We start from the raw sequence: 19,415 nt of genomic DNA on the forward strand, positions 1-19,415 counted from the left end.
TGAGCACTTTTCTACATGTTGTGAAGGAAGATAATCATATTTAAAGGCAAGAAGGAAGGAAGGAAGGAAGGAAAGGAAGGAAGAAAAAGAAAGAAAGAAGAGAAGAAAGAAAGAAAGAAAGAAAGAAAGAAAAGAAAGAAAGAAAAGAAAGAAAGAAAGAAAAAGAAAGAAAAGAAAAAAAGAAAGGAAGAAAGAGGAAGGGAAGGAAGGAAAAGAAAGAAAGAAAAAGAAAGAAAGAAAAGAAAGAAAAGAAAGAAAGGAAAAAGAAAGAAAGAAAGAAAGAAAAGAAAGAAGAAAAGAAAGAAAGAAAGAAAGAAAGAAAGGAAAAAAGAAAGAAAAGAAAGAAAGAAAGAAAGAGGAAAGAAGGAAGAAGGAAAGGAAGGAAGGAAGGAAGAAGGAAGAGAAAGGAAAGGGAAGAAAAAGAAGAGAAAGAAAGAAAGAAAGAAAAGAAAGAAAGAAAAGAAAGAAAGAAAGAAAAAAAGAAAGAAAGAGCGAAGGGAAGAGAAAGAAAGAGAAATGAAAAGAAAGAAAGAAATAGAAAGAAAGAAAGAAAGAAAGAAAGAAAGAAAGAAGGAAGGAAGGAAGGAAGGAAGGAAGGAAGGAGGAAGGAAGGAAGGAAGAAAGAAAGAACGATGGAAGAAAGAAAGAAAGAAAGAAAGAAAGAAAGAAAGAAAGAAAGAAAGAAAGAACGAAGGAAGAAAGAAAGAAAGAAAAGAAAGAGAATATAGAAAGAAAGAAAAGAAAGAAAGAAGAAAGAAAGAAAAGAAAGAAAAGAGCGAGAGGAAGAAAGAAGAAAGAAAAGAAAGAAAGAAAGAAAGAAAGAAAGAAAGAGCGAAGGAAGAAAGAAAGAAGGAAGAAAAGAAAGAAAGAAAAGAAAGAAAGAAAGAAAAAGAAAGAAAGAAAAGAGAAAGAAAGAAAGAAGCAGAGGAAAGAAGGAAAGAAAGAAAGAAATAGAAAGAGAAAGAAAGAAAAAAGAAAGAAAGAAAGAGAAAAAGAAAGAAAGAAAAGAAAGAAAGAAAGAAGAGAAGGAAGGGAAGGAATCATATTTGGAAGGAAGGAAGAAGAAAGAAGGAAGAGAAGAAGAAAGAAAGAAAGAAAAGAAAGAAAGAAAGAAGAAGAAAGAAAGAAAGAAGGAAAGAAAAGAGAAAGAAATGAAAGAAGAAAGAGAAGAAAGAAAGAAAGAGAAAAGAAAGAAGAAGAAGAAGAAAAGAAAAGAAGGAAAGAAAGAAATAGAAAGAAAGAAAGAAGAAAGAAAGAAAAGAAAGAAAGAAAGAAAGAAAAAGAGAAAGAGAAGAAGGAGGGAAGGAAGGAAAGGAAGGAAAAGAAAGAAAAAGAAGAAGAAAAGAGCGATGGAAGAAAGAAGAAAGAAAGAAAGAGCGAAAGGAAGAAAAAGAATATTTTTAGTATGTTTCTGAGTTTGGCCTATAAGAAAGAAAGCACTTTTCTACATGTTGTGATGGTCCTGCAATAATCATGTTGGCATTCAAAAGAAGAAAGGAAGGAAGGAAGAAAAGAAAGAAAGAAAGAAAGAAAAGAAAGAAAGAAAAAGAGAAGAAAAGAAAGAAGAAAGAAAGAAAGAAAGAGAAAGAGAAAGAAAGAAAGAAAAGAAAGAAAGAAGGAAGAAGCGAAAGGAAGAAAAGAAAGAAAGAAAGAAAAAGAAAGAAAAGAAAGAAATAGAAAAGAAAAGAAAAAAGAAAGAAAGAAAAAGAAAGAAAAGAAAAAGAGAGAAAAGAAAAGAAAAGAAGGAAGGAAGAAGAAAAGAAAAGAAAGAAAAGAAAAGAAAAGAAAAAGAAATAAAGAAAAGAAAAGAAAAGAAAAGAGAAAGAAAAGAAAAGAAAAGAAAGAAAAGAGAAAAGAAAGAAGAAAAAGAGAAAAGAAAGAAGAAAAAGAAAGAAAGAAAGAAAGAAAGAAAAGAAAGAAAGAAAGAAAGAAAGAAAGAAAAGAAAGAAAGAAAGAAAGAGAAAGGAAGGAAGAAGGAAGGAAGAAAGAAAGAAAGAAAGAAAGAAAGAAAAGAAAGAAAGAAAGAAAGAAAGAAAGAAAGAAGGAAGAAAGAAAGAAAGAAAGAAGGAAGGAAGAAAGAAAGAAAGAAAGAAAGAAAGAAAGAAAGAAAGAAAGAAAGAAAGAAAGAAAGAAAGGAAGGAGGAAGAAAGAAAGAAAGAAAGAAAGAAAGAAAGAAAGAAAGAAAGAAAGAAGGAAGGAAGGAAGGAAGGAAGAAAGAAAGAAAGAAAGAAAGAAAGAAAGATTTGTTTAGTATTATGAAGCCCCTAATTATAAACCTTACCTAGAGGCACGTTTTTGAAACAAATTTCAAGTCCATTAAAGCAGCCAGAGCATTTTATTCTCTAAATCATATATTAACATATTTCAACCAGCTGAGGCTCTCAATTAACATAAACTCATATTGAATGAGAACAATGCTTTAACACAAAGAAGTGGCCTAAATGTCAAATACATGAATAGTCATTCCATTAAGCTGTCTCAAAACAGCCACAGGTTAAAGAGAAGGAGAAAAAAAACATTTACTAACTAACTACAGCATGGCCCAGTTATCCACCTCAATAAAAAGCATCATTGTGGTCTATACTGTATGACAGGTGACAGGTCAGATACTCAAATAAAAAGAAAATTCAAATCAGTTTTTATTTTTCACATACACAATACAACATGCTTTTTACAGCTGTCTGTCTTATAATAAAAAAATAGAGGCAAATAAAAAAATAATCTGAAATGGAATTTAAAAAGTAAAATAAAATAGAATAATAAGGAATTAAAATGGAATTCGGTGTAGAATAAAATGGGATTAGCTGTAAAAAGGAAAAGAAAACGTTAATAGAATACAATGACTGATATGAATTATACGAATATAATAATAATCTAACACAATTAATATTAGTGTGCAGTAATATTAGAAGCATTAGCAATTAAATGCACATCATTCCTACTGAATTAGCTCTAGTGTATAAGCTCATATTGTTGGCAAAAACCTTTAAAAAAAAATAAATAAAACTAGTTCAGTAAAGCCTGCTAAATGCTGAACATGTGTGTATGGCAAATTGGACCATGTGTGGAGCCAGGAAAAGAGATAAGAAGTATTTTCCATAACAGGAGATATTGTTTAGTGCCAACTGGAGTACAGAAAGTGGTGAATTGCTCTTGTGAATGCTTTTTAGACTGGTTTAGGAATTTTACGTGACTCGTGAGGGTCAAAATCATTTCATGTAACCAACAAAATTACAGCTAGTCCAGTGTCAAATTGACCGGCAATAACTCTTCTTAAACATGTTCTTTTATCCGCATTTATCTGAAAGCGACATTTTTCAAACGGATTGAACACATTCCAAAACAGATAGCCAGAATGAAAAAAAATGGATCTACCATATTCATACAGTGCCTTGCATAAAGTATCACCTTTTCCACATTTTGTACTGTTACAACCAGAACTGGAATGGACATCATCGGGATTTTATGTCATACAGAAGCAGGGAAGAGAATTAACCCTTGTTTGGTGTTTATATTTTTACTAAATGTTTGTTGTGTTTGTTGTAAATCATTTGCATTTGCAGAAGTATTGTATTTTATAGCCAGTGACTGCAATCAGCTTGAGTTTCTTCTGCTTCTGTTGTTGTTCATCACCTGTATTTGATAAATCAGTCCAACATTTTGAGAAAAAATAAATATATTAATTTTTTTTTTTTTAGATCTATGGCACCAAGGTGTTTATTATAGTATATTTGGTTATACAAATTAGAATTTATAATTAAAAATAATAATAATAATAATAATAAATTAATTGTTAAAAGTGACCTACTGATTGCAAACATTAATCACAATGTTATTTATATTGTTTGGGATTAGAATGAATGGAATAAAAGACAATATTTTTGTTAGATCTGTTAATTCATTCATTTATATTTATATATTTCACACCCCTGCTCTAGAATATATGCAGATGGTATAGTATGATCACAGTTTCGTTTAATATCAAATATAATTAAGAAAATTCATATTTATTTTAATACAAACTGAGAATCAGACTGAAATGAAAAATTTTCTTTCTGGTGGAAATTACATTTAATTGAAGAAATAGTGATCAGGGTTCTGAGCACATATTGGCTTTGTTATTATGTGAAAGGGATTTTACTGATGTGGTTTGTCCCCTTATTGGGAAGGGAGGGTCACTGCAAATTAGTACAATTTTATACAACATCATTTGATTATAATATACATAAATCAAATCTATCTAATTGTTTCCCCCCCCCATACAATTAGCTTTCATTTAGAAACAATTTGTCTATTTGGGAAGACTCCAGGGTGGTTCCCTCATGAAGCTGAGCGGAGTTGGTTGTAAAGGTGTCACGAATGAACAAACCTTCATCAGAAATAAGGTTACTCGTTGTGCCATTGTTTCACCTCACAGCTCCAGGGTGCTCAATTTGATCCTGAGTTCAGGTTACTGTCTATGTGGAATTTCTCATGTTCTCCCATTGTCCGTGTCAGTCTCTGGTTTCCTCCCAAATGCATGTCAGGTGGATATGCTACTCTAAATTCACACTAGGATGTAGGGATGTGTGTTTGAATGGAGCCCTGGTGTTCTATATATAATCCTATGTAGCAAACAGAGTACCGAAACCTTAATTTCCTTTTCTGTCTTGGTTTATCATTTAAAAAAAATTGATAGACTCATCTGCTCTGCCACCTACTCTGGATCAAAACCAGAACTTTTTCTTGCAGTGTTCTTGGTCTCCATCTGACAAGTATATGAAAAAAGACACGAGTAAAGCCTTGAGTAAAACCCATGAGAGCTTACAGAGTAGGCTCACCTATGATGGACCAGATGCCTCTCTGCTGCCATATGTGCCAGCGTTCCAACACTACATCTGTTGACTGTTTAGCTTTCACTGTGCTCAGCCAGATTAAGCTCCTGAATATGATACACATGATATTTTTGCAAATAAAATAATCATCTTTTCCTCACACACAGCTCTCTGCTGCATGCAATGTTTGGCTGGAAGTTTGACTTTCCACCATTTTTCTCTTTCTGACCCCAGTTTCAAATGTAAAGCAAGAAACTTATATAACCTAATATAAACTAATATAAGCCTTATATAACAATTTTTGCCACAAAAAAAAAGAGCTTTGATGTTAAATCTGCCTTTAATCTGCTGTTCAAAGTCTCAGTAAATACCTCTGGAAACTTTACGAGAACCCCAAAGGATCATTTCCTGCCTATCGCAGCCTTTGATTCCCTTAGTACTTTACTGTCATTAAGTCTTATTAACTCCAATCATTTTATTGAAGGAAGTGTGGTTGTGCCAAAGAGATACTAGAATATTCATCTCTCCTCCTCCTGATGCACTGTGATACAAGCACATCACCGGTGAGAGAAGCAGGAGCATGGATAAGCCATGTATGTTATTTTTCATAGCATACAGCAAATAAACCACATGGTAAACAATGTGTATTCTTGGTTATTTACTGTTATCGGCGTTATGCTTGCTTTTGTTACGTGCAATGGACAGATATGGAGTTTCAGTGCAGTATCAATATTAGCATAGTGAATAATATGTTATGTAGTATATAATGGTGTCTAACACAATGCCACCAAAATGCACTTTCTAAAATCTTTCTAAAATTCACTCGGTATCTGACTATGAGGCGTTCCCATAGCGATATGCTGAACGAATGCTATCAGAAAACCGGGGTTACGTTAGTAACCTAAAGTTCTCTTTCCGACATATGTTCGGTATTTCTATGCTATTTCACATAGTCAGATACCTCGCTTTATGTTATCAGAAAACTGGGGTTATGTTAGTAACCTAAAGTGTTTTTTTTTTTTTCACTTTTCTTCCCAAACCCAACTTCTCTAATCCCCCCCTGGCCCCCAACCAACCACCCACCCACTCACCACCCACCCATTCCACAACAATGGAAAACACTTGAAACACCCAAGCTGTAAATCCATTCATATTAATGAGCATGGTCATTCTTTGGGCCGCAGGTTTCATATCTGTTTACTAACACTTTTTATTATTATTTTTTTTTATTTGCGTCCTGCAGCATCCTCATCCTGATGCACACCTTTAGTCTCAACCAGATGCCCTGTGAACCTTTATGGCAAAAAATTGCACCTCTTATCTGTATTCACGTCTGTTTAAAGCACAGTATCTGTTCATTCAATATTACATATTTATATATGAAAATAGTATATAGTATGCCATTTTAGTAGGTCACAATTAAACATCTTCTGTTTAATCTTAAACTACGCATATAATATAATTAAAGAGGAATGGAATTTATACAGGAATTTATTTTATTTGACGATGTAGCTGTAGAATTCTATTCATGATTTTAGTTTTCCACTTTCATTGCAAGAGAAATGTCAGCTATGCTACAAAGATTATTGACATTCCTCCAAGAGGTGACATGAAAATTAAATCTGCTATGAAGCCATGAATAACTTCGTTGTTCCTCTCCGTTTCCTGAAGTCACAAAGGGTGCTGCACTACTTTATGTTTTGTAACCTATTCAGTAACCGGGCTACAAGCCACACTGACAATAATTCAGATCCTTATAGTCAGGACAGAGCCAATGAAAGTGAAAATTATTTCCTAAAAAATATCACTACACTACATTACAGACCCATGGTTTTGGATATATCTAACCAACAAGTTCATATGTCACACACTGCACTGTGTCACACCACCATATTAGGATTTTACTAAAATATGTTTGGTTCCAATGTTTCAGACAGACTATACACACATATTGTGACTGCATCCAGTATCAATACCACCTGAGCAAATAAGAAATGGAGAGATAAGCAGAGCGGGGAAAACTTTTCAATTATTCATGTAAATACTAAATGCTTCATATTGGATAGTCATAACAAACTAGCATTTGTATATCATTTGCAGTCGATCCACCACAGAGGTGAGCAGCCTGAGTAGTGGACACTCAGCACAGGCTTCCCCATGTTTCCATCCATGCTTACTGTTGCGTTTCACACACATCTCCATGGGCCTGAGTGATGTGTGGTCAGGCTTGTCAGAAAGCATGGCTCAGGGATCCTGCACACCCTTCAGCTTGTTCTTTAAAAGAATGGACAGTAGACAGCGGACATTTGAATTCATTCTGAAATACCTGGAGTACACAAAAAGTTAGTTCTCATACTTTGAATGATTTCTGCAATCCTTTAAAAACTTTTATTAAACACCACCTGAGTAAAATATTAGGAATATTCCCAAAGCATAGCTGGATTAGCAGAAATGATTGATCATGTGATATGGAGTCCATGGTATGTCCCGAATGCCTTACTATAAAGTATACACTATGTATACGGCAGCAAATCAAACACTAAAACAAAATGCTTGTATGGACCACCTACATATTTTTGGCTGCTAAGAGTGCATTGTGTTTACATCTACAACATTTTACTATATTGAGTTACCACTGTTGCACTTTATTCATTACAAATCTGTGTACTAGATGGTACTGCACTGTCTTTTATATAGCAACACGGTCTTGTGTACTGTACCAAGTTTATATAACTATAATGACAATAAAAGCTTTTGGACTTTTTGGAATTAAATACTAAGAATTCTACCAAAGCTAGCAGCACTGCATTACATGTGTTCGCCATGGACTGGGAAACAGATTATACTTCCATTAAGTAATAAAACATTACTGTTCCATTTGAGACAATACTACCCTCATACACTAGACTGTAGTGTCTACTAAATATGGCATAGAAACATTGAAACCATGATCTTCTTCTTCTTGGAATTTTTATTGTGAAGACACTCCTGTACTATTTCTACTACACAATAGTGCATAAATATGCAATTTGAGATGCTCTTAGTGTCTTATCTTTACTCATGGCAGCATATACATTATCCAACTCTTCTGACAAAGTCTTATGTACCAACCTTTACCGAGTGCCTTAAAGAAAACAGCATATATTTCCTACCATCAGTAAACATTCAACTAATCAACATATTTAAATTAGTGGACAATGCCCGATTACTGTTCTCCATCTAATATTAGCTTGCTCAATATGTCTTTCCTGTTGCTCACAGGGCATCTCTATACAGGAGGATGCAAGAAATGAAAGCAATTACAGGCCTCCAGATCTAATTAATCGTTTAGCTTGCGAGAAAGAAGACTATAAATAATAGCTAGTGGACATTATTACCTTTTTAGAAGCTGGTGATATTTGATTAGTGTAAAATCACAATACCATTAAAAATATATATAAAAAAAAATTATATAACCAAACAAGAACACAAAAAAAGAAATATTTTTTCACACACAAAAAAAGAAATATTATTTAGTGTAAAAAAAAAAAAAAGAAGAAGAAGAAGGAAGAAATAAACAAATATTTAGTGTAAAAAATATGTTCAACCAAAAAGTAAATAAACAAACATTGATATATTCCAGCTATTTTGCAGGAGCAAGTGCACTTTATCTTGGGAGGAATGATGCAGTATAAGCCGCTTATATTGCAGGCCTTCCCTCATCTCTGCGCTGTTTGTCACTAAGCCTCTATGTGTGCTAGGCAAAGAAACATCAAAGACTGACAATAATATTTGTATGCAAGTGTTTGGAATAATATTCTCTTCCACACTACAAAAAGCCTTAAGGCTCGTGACAACTGGAAAAGCAAAACCCAGTGTCAATAACAGTATCCTACTGGTGCATAATGGTATTATGGCGTCTTGTCTCCATTTGTAGGAATAATAATTATTTGGTTACTATTTGAGTTGTTGTTTCGTGGCTGAACCCTTATGAAAAATAAAATGCTGTTAGGTTACTGCATAATGGAAATAGATGAGATGTGTTTAAAGGCATATTTGTTTTATTTAAGAATAAAAAAACAAGCCAGAAGATTTCTCCAGAAGATCCTTATCTCTTCATATTCAGGAATAGGTGCAGAAGCCTGAGAAACATTAAGGAGGGGGGGGGACAAAAAAAAACCCCTACTCCACATGAGAGGGTGCTATACGACACCCCTCCATCTGGACACATGTCTCTTCTTCGCAAAACAACACGAGTTTCCCATGTAGCCTCCACACTTCATCCTCCCAAGGCTAACACAGTGGCCTCTGATAATTCGTTCTGCTCCACTCTCTCTCGTCATTACTTCCCGCAGATCCCTGCTGCTGTTTGTGCATCATTTTCTTTTAGAGGGATTATGCATATTTCTGAATGCTAATGAGAGTGGCGCGTTGGTAATCATCACCTGGGCTCCCTGAAGGTTGCTCTCCTACATAGCAGACATGAATAAATTATTAAATGAAATCTAATTTCATTTGTGGAGCAGCTGAATCCAATTCTGGCTCTGCCCTCCACAGACTGCACATCAGTGACCCCGAGGTTTTAATAATATTATTTAAATATTACAGACACGCAAGTGCAACAATAGAGACATGCTATAGAGCCTTCAGCCACATCAAAATGAATATGAAATAATTCAATAAGGGGACTGCGGATACAGTAGGAGAAAATTTGCTGCATACAAAAGAATCTGTAGATATAACTGGGCTGCTATACACACACACACACACACACACAAGTGAGAGTTATTGGATTAATGCTTACAAACCACATCATCATCCTGTAGACAAAAACTACTAATGTAGCATCTAGTAAATTCTACTAAAAATCTGTGAATGTGTTAGAAAGAGAGAGGCAACAATGTTCATTGCTATTTTGGTTAAAATCAAGTGTTTCAAGTACGTAATCATGCCGCATCTCTTCCAAGTAGCGAGCACAATTAACCAAAACGCTGTGCTTGCTGTCAAACAGCTCTTTTGTTCAAACCGTACAAAACGATCGTTCGTAATCTATACTCTGTTGGGTAGATGTGTGCTTAGTCTATTCAATTCCATCAATAACTGAGAAAATAATTCACTTCTTTCATGGTTGTTACACGCATTATTTTATTTCGCATTCAGCTTCTCAGTCAACGTTCATGACGTGTTACGGATGTGGCAGCAAAGCCGGCTTAAAAAAATGACTCACATGATACCAAGTGGGCGTTTATATCGTATTAATCGATACTACTATTGGAAAAATGTATACTACTATACTTCCTCACTGCGTCTCAGGGAGTTTTCTTCAAATCTACAACCAGATTTCTGTTTTGTGAGAATGACTACTGTTAAAAATGATAAAGAAATAACAGTGAAATGACATTATTGTATATAAAATGACAGACATTAACTCTTTTTTTTTACCAGAGGCCAAAGAAAATTTGAAGAATTTGAGCCTGTTTTGTTTGTGCCAATTTTCAGCATTGAATTTCTTTGTCATGTTGCACTCCAGTGATGCTTAATGCCTCATATGAAAGGAGAGACAGAGTGTTTTATGAATTTGTAGTTGTTTCTGTTTTTACCTAGCCTAATAGAGGCAATATATTCATAAAAAATACACTTTTGATTAAATTAAATGGTGATATCAAACCCATTTCTGCTCATTGAGATGCCCCAAGGCACAAGCCGGGGGCCACCCTGGACAAGGTGCCAGGGCACAATCACACACACACTGGAGATACTAATATGATAGTACATTTAGAAAAAAAGATACACATATATATGTGTTTTGTAGCTCCCTCCATCTATCCATCTTCTGAACCATTTATCCTACACAGGATCACAGGAAGCTTGACCAGGGGACACAAGGCACAAACCGGGAAAAGGTGCCAACCCTTCACAGGGTATACACACACACACAAACACACACACACACACAACCAACAATTTAGAGATGTGAATCAGTCTACAGCACATACCTTTGGACTACGGGAGGAAAACGGAGAACCCAGATGAAAACCCCTGAATCATGGGGAGAACATGCACAAATGGCAGAGGTGGGACTCAAACCCCCAACTCCAGAGGTATGAGGCAAACTTGCTATGATGATTGACTTCTGTACTAGTCATTGAAAAATTAAATGCTCTATCCAAAAAAACCCACACTTTTTGTACACAAATGTTTAAATCTTCAAATAAAATGGTGATATCAAACCCATTTCTGTTCTCTGCGATGTCCCAAGTGCTTGTTCATCTAAAATTTGAAGGTGTTTCATTCAACCACTAAAATTCTATGTATCCCAAAAACATCTCACGCTGAAATCCAGCAGCACCCTGACTCTATTTTATACTAGACTATTAGACTCCAAATGTTATAGAGTAAAACACTGTATGTAAAGTTAATGCAGTAAATAATACTACTTATTTTAATAGAATTGCCTCATGTTATTCACTCTGTGGAAGAAACACAACCTCCACTATACATCTCATGACACTTGTAGCCGTTTTTCTAAAGTACGTAACATTTCTGTTTCAATTTTTCCTTTTCTGAATCCCCTTTGGCACTCATCTCTCAGCCCACCAATTGTGGAGTGTGTGCCAGCTGAAAGGACCTCTCAGGCACAGTGGAGACACACGGGGTGCTGGAGGTAGAGCAGAGCACACACACACACACACACACACATGCACCACACTGCACCATGCCTCTACAGCTGTCAGGTTGATCACAGGAACCTCGCTCCATCGCCACACACCAGCACACATGTCAAGAGCAGGACAGGAAGAGGAGGGGAAGCCAGGGCTGTGCAGACTATACCATAGTGACAGGCAATAAAATTCTGAGTTAAGGAGGAGTGAGAGGGAGAGGAAGAGCGTCCCTAAAGTCTCAACCCATTTTAACCTCACTAAGCCAGTAGGAAGACAAAGCAGTACTGCAGCAGAATGGTGGAGAAATGCTGCAGACTTAATAAAGGAATTAGGAATTCAGAACGTTCTGTTCTCACTAGAGATTGTTGTACCTGTCTTTTAGCATAGGAGACACGAACATGATGGTATATTTAAGGGGGAAAAATAATATAAATGTATAAATGAGTATCTCCATCCATCCATCCATCCATCCATCCTCTGTACCATTTATCCTACACAGGGTCACAAGGAGTCTATACCAGGGGACATGAGGCACGAGTCGGGGGACACCCTGGACGATGTGCCAACCCATCACAGGGCACAATCACACACACACACACACACACTATCACATGCTACCGACAATACAGAGATGCAAATCAGTCTACAGCGCATGTCTTTGGACTGAGGGAGGAAAACTGAGCACCCAGAGGAAGCCCCATAAAATATGCGGAGAACATGCATACAAGGGAGAGGCAGGACTCAAACCCCCAACTCCGAAGGTATGAAGCAAACTTGCTGTAAGCATTTTTTAAATGCTCAACCAATTAAAAGCTCTCTACAATACAGTGGAACCTCGGCATACGAATTTTATTTATTCCGGAGGTGAAAATCTGTATCGCGAAACTCATAAGAAATAATGTAAATGCAGATAATCCGTTCCAGCCACCCAAAAATATTAGCAAAATTACCATCATGAAGCCTATGTAAACTGTATGGCTGCTTACAAAGAACTGACCCAAGCTGAGCGTTCCATGTCAAGGCTCCTCACAGGAAGTCATGCCACCATGCTTGGGCTAAAAAATAGAACAGACCACACCCACCACCAATCTGTCTACAAAAATACGCTTGAAAAATCACGTAGCTTTTGAACACACACCGAAGGCAATGTTGTTATCGTGGGTTGACTCATACGAAACAGCTTTCACTGACTGAAAAAAAATTCGTAAAATTCATAAACTCACTTCGGTTGGCCTCTGACGCAAACAAGTTTCGAACGGCTCCTGGATATATGTGAAACTTAGCCGACATTCAGTTCGGTTTGTTTGTATGACAAAAAAGCTTCATATGCCGATGCTAATTTCTTGCAAAATTTTAAATCTTAAGGCAAAAATTTACAAGGGAGGGCATTCATATGCTGAGGTTCCAATGCATGTCTGTCACACCCCCAGGGATGGGTCTTGCTCTAGAGCAGCAGCTCATTAGCACCAAACATGGTCCCTGAACACTGTTTCTTTATCCAGCCATCCCTTAGTTGAGAATTTTACACATGGAATAAGGTAGAATTTGTGCAAGTTCACCAGTTTTATGACAGGCACTTTTTAGATTGAGTGCTTTACCAACTTGGGGCTACCGACTTCTTGCTTCCTCAGAATGATTGAGAACACAATTCCTTCTTTGTAAACCATCAGGGCTTTTCCATCTTTTTATCAGGTAGTACAATACTATAAATTAATCATAAACCTATCATTCAGATACGTCAGATGCATCTCGATGATAACCCCTGCGGCTCTTCAGTACCATCGACACCGCTGACGGCTCACCTTGGCAGAAGCATGTGTTGCATAACTCCAAAAACCATACAGCATCTCAATATAATCTTGTTAAAGTTGACAGATATGGGGATGGACGGCAGCAGGAAATCCTCCAAAATGAAAAAAATGCTCACAATATAAACTCATTTAGCTAGTTCACTAACTACCTACTTAACTACTAGGTTAACTCAGCTAGTTTGTTTAGATCTTGTTTAGGGGTGTGATGAATCCCAAACACTATCATTGTGTGAAGCAGTCAAGGACACAGCATCACTCTGACTTCCTGTTTCAAAAGGAAGTACATCTACAGAATCAACTCGACTTCAAGTTCCAAAGTAGGAAAAAACATGGACGTCTCCATGAATGTTTGTGTTTGTTTGCAACAAGCTAGGTAGCTAACTAATATTAGTGATTATCAGTTAATAAGTCCCTCTAGGATTTCATAAGATTCTGATGAAGCTTTTTTAAAAGATTTTGCTGAGATTTTTGTGCTTTTTTTGCAGAAAACTACTCGCAAGCACAGGATTCTTCTTTTATACTCCGACCAATAAAGACACATATGTAATTACTTTCTATGATCGCTGTGCTCATGTACGACACGTGAATCAAAGATGCTTTGGGTGAATGATGTTGTCACATGACACGGAGATGTTCATATGACATGTCCTCTACTCAGGTCTCAGTAGATCTTCCTGACTTTCTAAGCAGGAATTCCATGTCGGGGGCATCTTATTTCGGATAAGGTACGAGCTTGAGCAGAACGCAGCTCAAACAACTCTGAATCTATTAAATAGAATAAAACTGTCTATGAAGAAATGCATTGAAAATACGATGCAGTGCGTTAAAACAGTCACAAGCACTGCTGAACCACAAATTCTTGGCCTTTCAAATCCATTTTATTTGGAATGTACGAGGACAATCAGAATAATCAGTCAAACCATGTGGAATATTTGTAACATTGCAAACTGAGAATAAGTACAAAGAATAGAAACCGTTCATTACCGGATTTTACAAAGCCACGCTGCAAAAAAATAACACATTAGGAAGTGAAAACATTGTGAATATAGTCAGATTTTTCTAGAATTTTTGATTATACAGTTACAATAAACCAAATATGATGATTAAACCTACTTCTGGAACATTTTGTGAAATAGTGTTGTTTTAAAATAAATTATTTAAGCAAGAACTTTTAGAAAGAAGCAAAGTTCCTTCCAATCTTCCAAAAGAACAAGACAATTTACAGTTTCTAAAAACAGACTGAATTATCTTATATTTGATATTAGAAATATAAGATCACCCACAGCCCACCCCACCTCACCCCACCCACCCAGCTATATTTTTTTACCTGCTCTCATTTTTTTTTTTTTTGCAGTGCAGTTTTCAGACTGTGAAAGCATTTTGTGAGCTTAATATTACAAAGTCGCATCTCTCATTCATTCAGAACCCAGAGAGAACCTTATAATATTAAGGTCACGATTTATTGAGCTGTTAAATAACAAAATGTCACTTATTACAGAACGGGTAATACGCACCGAGATGTTCACGTTAACGATTTTAAAGTTTGGATGCATTTGTCATCTCAGTCCCTCCAGCCTGAGCTGTTAGTGTGGAGTTTGCTATGCTTGTGGTGAGTAAAGGAGAAGAGAAGTGAAGGCTAGAGGAGAGTGGCCCCGCTGTGCCATGCTGCCCCTGGCACGCCGTTCTCCCTGGCTGCACTTTCTACTCAGCGGTGGTGCCCGAGGCTGGATGAGATGAAGCAAGCTTCTAACATAACCAACAGAATAGACGCTGGCGATCAACTCGAGGGGCTTTTTCAAAGCCATACGCCACTCCATGCCCTCCAGCCTCCTCTCCTTCAAACAGCCTTGCAGCCATCACTCTAACTCTCCGGGGCTGCCTCTAATTGGTAGTGTTAATAGCGGCCGTGTGTTTATAATGCAGATGTGATCCAACTTTCCTTCTTCTCTCTCTCTCTCTCTCTCTCTCTTTCAATCTTTTGCTCAGTGTTTAACATTCGTTACTCTCCCGTCTCTTGCGCTCAGTGGTCCGAAAAACGGTTTTCATTCTCATACACCAGCTTTAGTCATGCTACAGTAAAATGCGGTATTTCAGAGCCCGGGGCACTCTGTTAATCACCAGCCTCCCGTCATAACTGAGTGAAGCAAAGAGCCAGGGATCGGCCGAAGACCACTCCGCTGCATACACGCTGTCCTCGTGCTCCTCGTATGTAGCAATGATGCTGTCCTGGAGTGGCTCTTTGCTCCTGCACACAGGAAACAGAAGTTCAGTCACACCTGGTTACACATGTCATGTTTATGTATGTATTTATTTATTTACTTATTTCTAACCACTTCTACTCAAATTAAGCTTACTGGAAAACAGGGCAATAGACAAGAAACCAGGAGCAATTAAAGCAGGAAGGCATTAAAGTAATGAAGACAGTTCAAAGCAGGGGTAAAGACTAATTAATAATATTTTTATTTATTGGAGTCAGAGAGCTTATTAATTCCTGAACTTTCCACACATTTCTATTCAAATAGCCATTAGATTCATCAATATTAATTACAGGACTACTTGTCTTGAGATTTCGAGGTTTGGAGTAACTCAATTCAAGCCAAACAGACTAATATAGCAACTATAAGAACTTTCTAATAAATGAAAACACTTCGTTAATAGCATATAATGAGTTTTCCACAACTATTTCTCGGACGCATTGGGTAATAGAAACCAAGAGCATGGGGACAGGGTCATGACTTTCTGGAAGATGTAAAAAAAACAAGAAACTTCATCACTATGTCAGTCCACATAATGTCTCATAAACAATAAACTAGCTAGCCAAGTAAAATTAGCTGTACACTGAATCCCTCCAAAACAACATTCCACCAAGACTGATTTTGCTACACCCTGGTGAGAAATCCAGCATAAAGACTGCTTAAAACAAGTTTCTACTTCTTTTTTAACCGTTCTGTAACGATAAAGTTAAAGAAGAGTGGATTGGGGTTCATGTGTTTGTGTGTAGCAGCACTATGGAAAGCAAGATGCCTAAAGCCTTGGTAAAAGGTCTAAATGTTTTGGGGTCTTGCTCATGGATTCAAAACTTCCTCAAATGTAAAATGGTGACTTGTTCTTGTTTACTTCTTCTCTTTAACCAGTTACACACTTCTTTAGCTACAGAGTGCAATTTCTCATTAACTTTCTATTCACCGTGTATGTTCACTATATACAGGCTAGAACAATGTTGTTACAGAACCTAACCTACATAAACCTACAATAACACCATAATCCATCACTATTAGTGGGTCAGCCACAGAAATACAATGACTACTTCGAAATAATTGCCTATTAGAAATTAGTTCAATCACATTTCTACAGTAATCCCATGTTTATCATGGGGGTTACGTTCCAAACCCACCAGCGATAAACGAAAATCTACGATACACGGACACCACCCCCAAATGCTTTTTTTTAATTGTTTAATCCACAAATTAGCCTCCACACACTCTTTAAACACACACATAAAACATTTGCAAGCATATAACGAGATGGATTTGGGGTAAATTCATAGAAATATCACATTTATAGTGAGTACTATATGTATGTATGTTCCTTGCCAGAAGCCTTAGAAGGTGCAGAGTGTTTGGGCGACATAATAGGGCTTGCAGAAAAAACGTAAAAAAACAAACAAAATGAAAGTGATGCACGAAGAACTAGGATGCTGGAGAATTCTGCTTCCCTTTTCCCAACTTCACACATAACCAGCAGCCAATCACAAACCGTGATTAAATGAATGGGGCATTCCGATTGGCCAGACTCGTTCCTCCAGCCGTACTGTGCACCGCGGGGATACTTTATTTATCCCAAAAGGAAATTTAAAGATTATATTTCCATTAATGTTGTATCTCAATGACATCAGAGCATCTGAACAAGTGTTCATTCATTCTTTCATCGCCACAGTGTACCAGGTGCACGCACACACACACACACACACACACACACACACTATCACTCACACACACACACACACTCAAATCACACCTTGGGGCAATTTATGGTTGACAATCTACAGGATCTACTGCTATGTTTTTTGGAAGGTTGTTGGAAACCAGAGAGCTCATCCTGGAGAAAATCCACATGAACACGAAGAGAACATTAATACTAGTAAAACTCCCCACAGACGTTTACAAGAAACCGACAAAAGAGAAATCTACCACATAGAGAAGGAAAAGGCGTAAAACACAGAGAGTAAAACAGACTTTTCCTCATGATGATTCTCCTCGCTGTCACTGAGGTCGTCGTCATCTACGAGGTGCCCAAAGGGCTCAGAGGAAATGGAAACCATGTTGGACAGGATCACTCTGCTGTCACTACTGGCTGTAAGCAGCAGCTGGTCATGGGAGTGGTTATACCTCACGCTCCACACCCTGAAACAACAACAACAACAACAACAACAACAACAACAATAATAATAATAATAATAATAATAATAGAAAAAAATTAAATACTGCATACAGGGGCCCTGTTTTAATAACATATTAACTATATAATTATTAAAAAAATATATAAAATAAAAATAAAATATTAACAAGTGGGTGCAATGAGTTTTATCGTCTCTCAAGGAGTTTTTTTTTTGTGACTGTTGTAAAAAAATAAAAATTAAAAACTTATTATTATTGTTTTTTAAAATAGGGACACAACTTGCAATGCTTTTTCTTTTACCAGAAAACTACTTGCATTGTGAAATTGCATGCACATGATTCTTCTTTTAAGCTCCTACCGGTGAAGCCACATATGTAATTACATTCCATGATAGCTGTACTCATGTTCGACACAAGTGATTCGAAGAGGCTGATGACCGGTCTGTCATCAGGTCACATGACGTGTCTTGGTCCAAATCTGCATAAAAGCTGTGGTCATTTTGAAAATCTCTTCTGAATATTGTGGCCCTTGCTTTGATTTTTTGTTCAGAATCCAGAGGAACTGGATATATATATATATATATATATATATATATATATATATATATATATATATATATATATATATATATATATATATATATATCCATATATCCAGTTCCTCTGGATTACATATATATATAAAGTGTTGTGTTATAAGTTGTGTTATTATTTACAACTTAATTTGTATCGCTTTTTTTAACAAAAGACATTCGACATGTATGAGCAATGACGAAGCCAGAGGCGACGTTGGCTCGGAAAAGCTCTTAGAGGCAATACGAGGTAGAAACATTGAGAATAACCAATGGCATTAGGCTTAAAATGACATCATGTATAAAGTAGGCGGAGCAAAACAATAGAAATGATGCATTTGTATGTGCTGATTATCTCACAGAGATCTGCTATACTTTACTGTATGTGTAAAGTCACGTGCAACCACAATTAGAACCTGTGAGTTACTGAGCAACAAAAGCTTAATAAAATAAAGGTTTTATTTTGTCCCCGAATGGTGGAAAAAGGTTTATACACAGGTTTCGTAAATCACATTGCTGGTGCTAAGTTAATCTTTCTCTGTCGACGCCTCCTGCTATTTTGTACTTTTAGGTAGAAGCACGTCGATTCATTACAGTGAACCTGCAAAACGTGTTGTTTTGCTCTGGTAAAAGACACAATCCACTATAGACCCTGTTAATAAATCAGCTTGTATATTCCTTTCTGGGCATGATCCCACATTTTACACAATCAAACTTTTAGTAAATTAAGAACTGAATGTTCTGAGAGGCTAATTCTTTGCCTATAGAACCTCATTTTCATTGTTATTTTGGAAACTTGGCTTCTCGCTTAATTCTGCTCTGCTGAAAAACTGCCTAGCTCCTAATTTCCCTCCCCTACTTCAATTTTCTCCTTGTTTTTCCACCTCGCTAACATTTTCTCTCCCTCTCTCTCTCTTTCTCTCCCTCTCTCTCCCTCTCTCTCTAAGCCTCAGGCATGGCTCAGGAGACGATCCCAGCTCCTCATAGAAAGGGATTGTTGGAGGATAACTTGGCTGTCGACAGCTAAATCTGACTCAGTCAACCCTGCTCCTACAGCCTAACTAATCTGCTTCCGTCCTAAAATATTCCCTAATTCCTCCCTCCCAAGGCTCAGCGAAGGCCTTGCTGCCAACTGAACAAATGACAAAAAACGAGCAGAGCGCAGGCGCACTGCAGGACC

The 19,415-nt window shown here is 36.7% G+C and overlaps 1 protein-coding gene across 1 annotated transcript in view; it reads right to left on the minus strand.

Moving 5' to 3' along the window:
• Positions 1 to 14,117: 14,117 nt before the first annotated feature.
• Positions 14,118 to 19,415, minus strand: part of eipr1 (EARP complex and GARP complex interacting protein 1) — a 41,023-nt gene continuing 35,725 nt past the window's right edge. Inside the window, exons 8-9 of the mRNA XM_058398478.1 lie at positions 17,502 to 17,669; positions 14,118 to 15,511 (exon numbers count right to left, since the gene is read on the minus strand). Of these exons, the coding sequence (XP_058254461.1) occupies positions 15,337 to 15,511; positions 17,502 to 17,669 (343 nt within the window). The 3' untranslated portion in view covers positions 14,118 to 15,336. The remainder of the gene's footprint in view (positions 15,512 to 17,501; positions 17,670 to 19,415) is intronic.

The sequence above is a fragment of the Hemibagrus wyckioides genome, linkage group LG09, assembly GCF_019097595.1.
Source record: "Hemibagrus wyckioides isolate EC202008001 linkage group LG09, SWU_Hwy_1.0, whole genome shotgun sequence".
In the NCBI taxonomy this organism is placed as follows: domain Eukaryota; kingdom Metazoa; phylum Chordata; class Actinopteri; order Siluriformes; family Bagridae; genus Hemibagrus; species Hemibagrus wyckioides.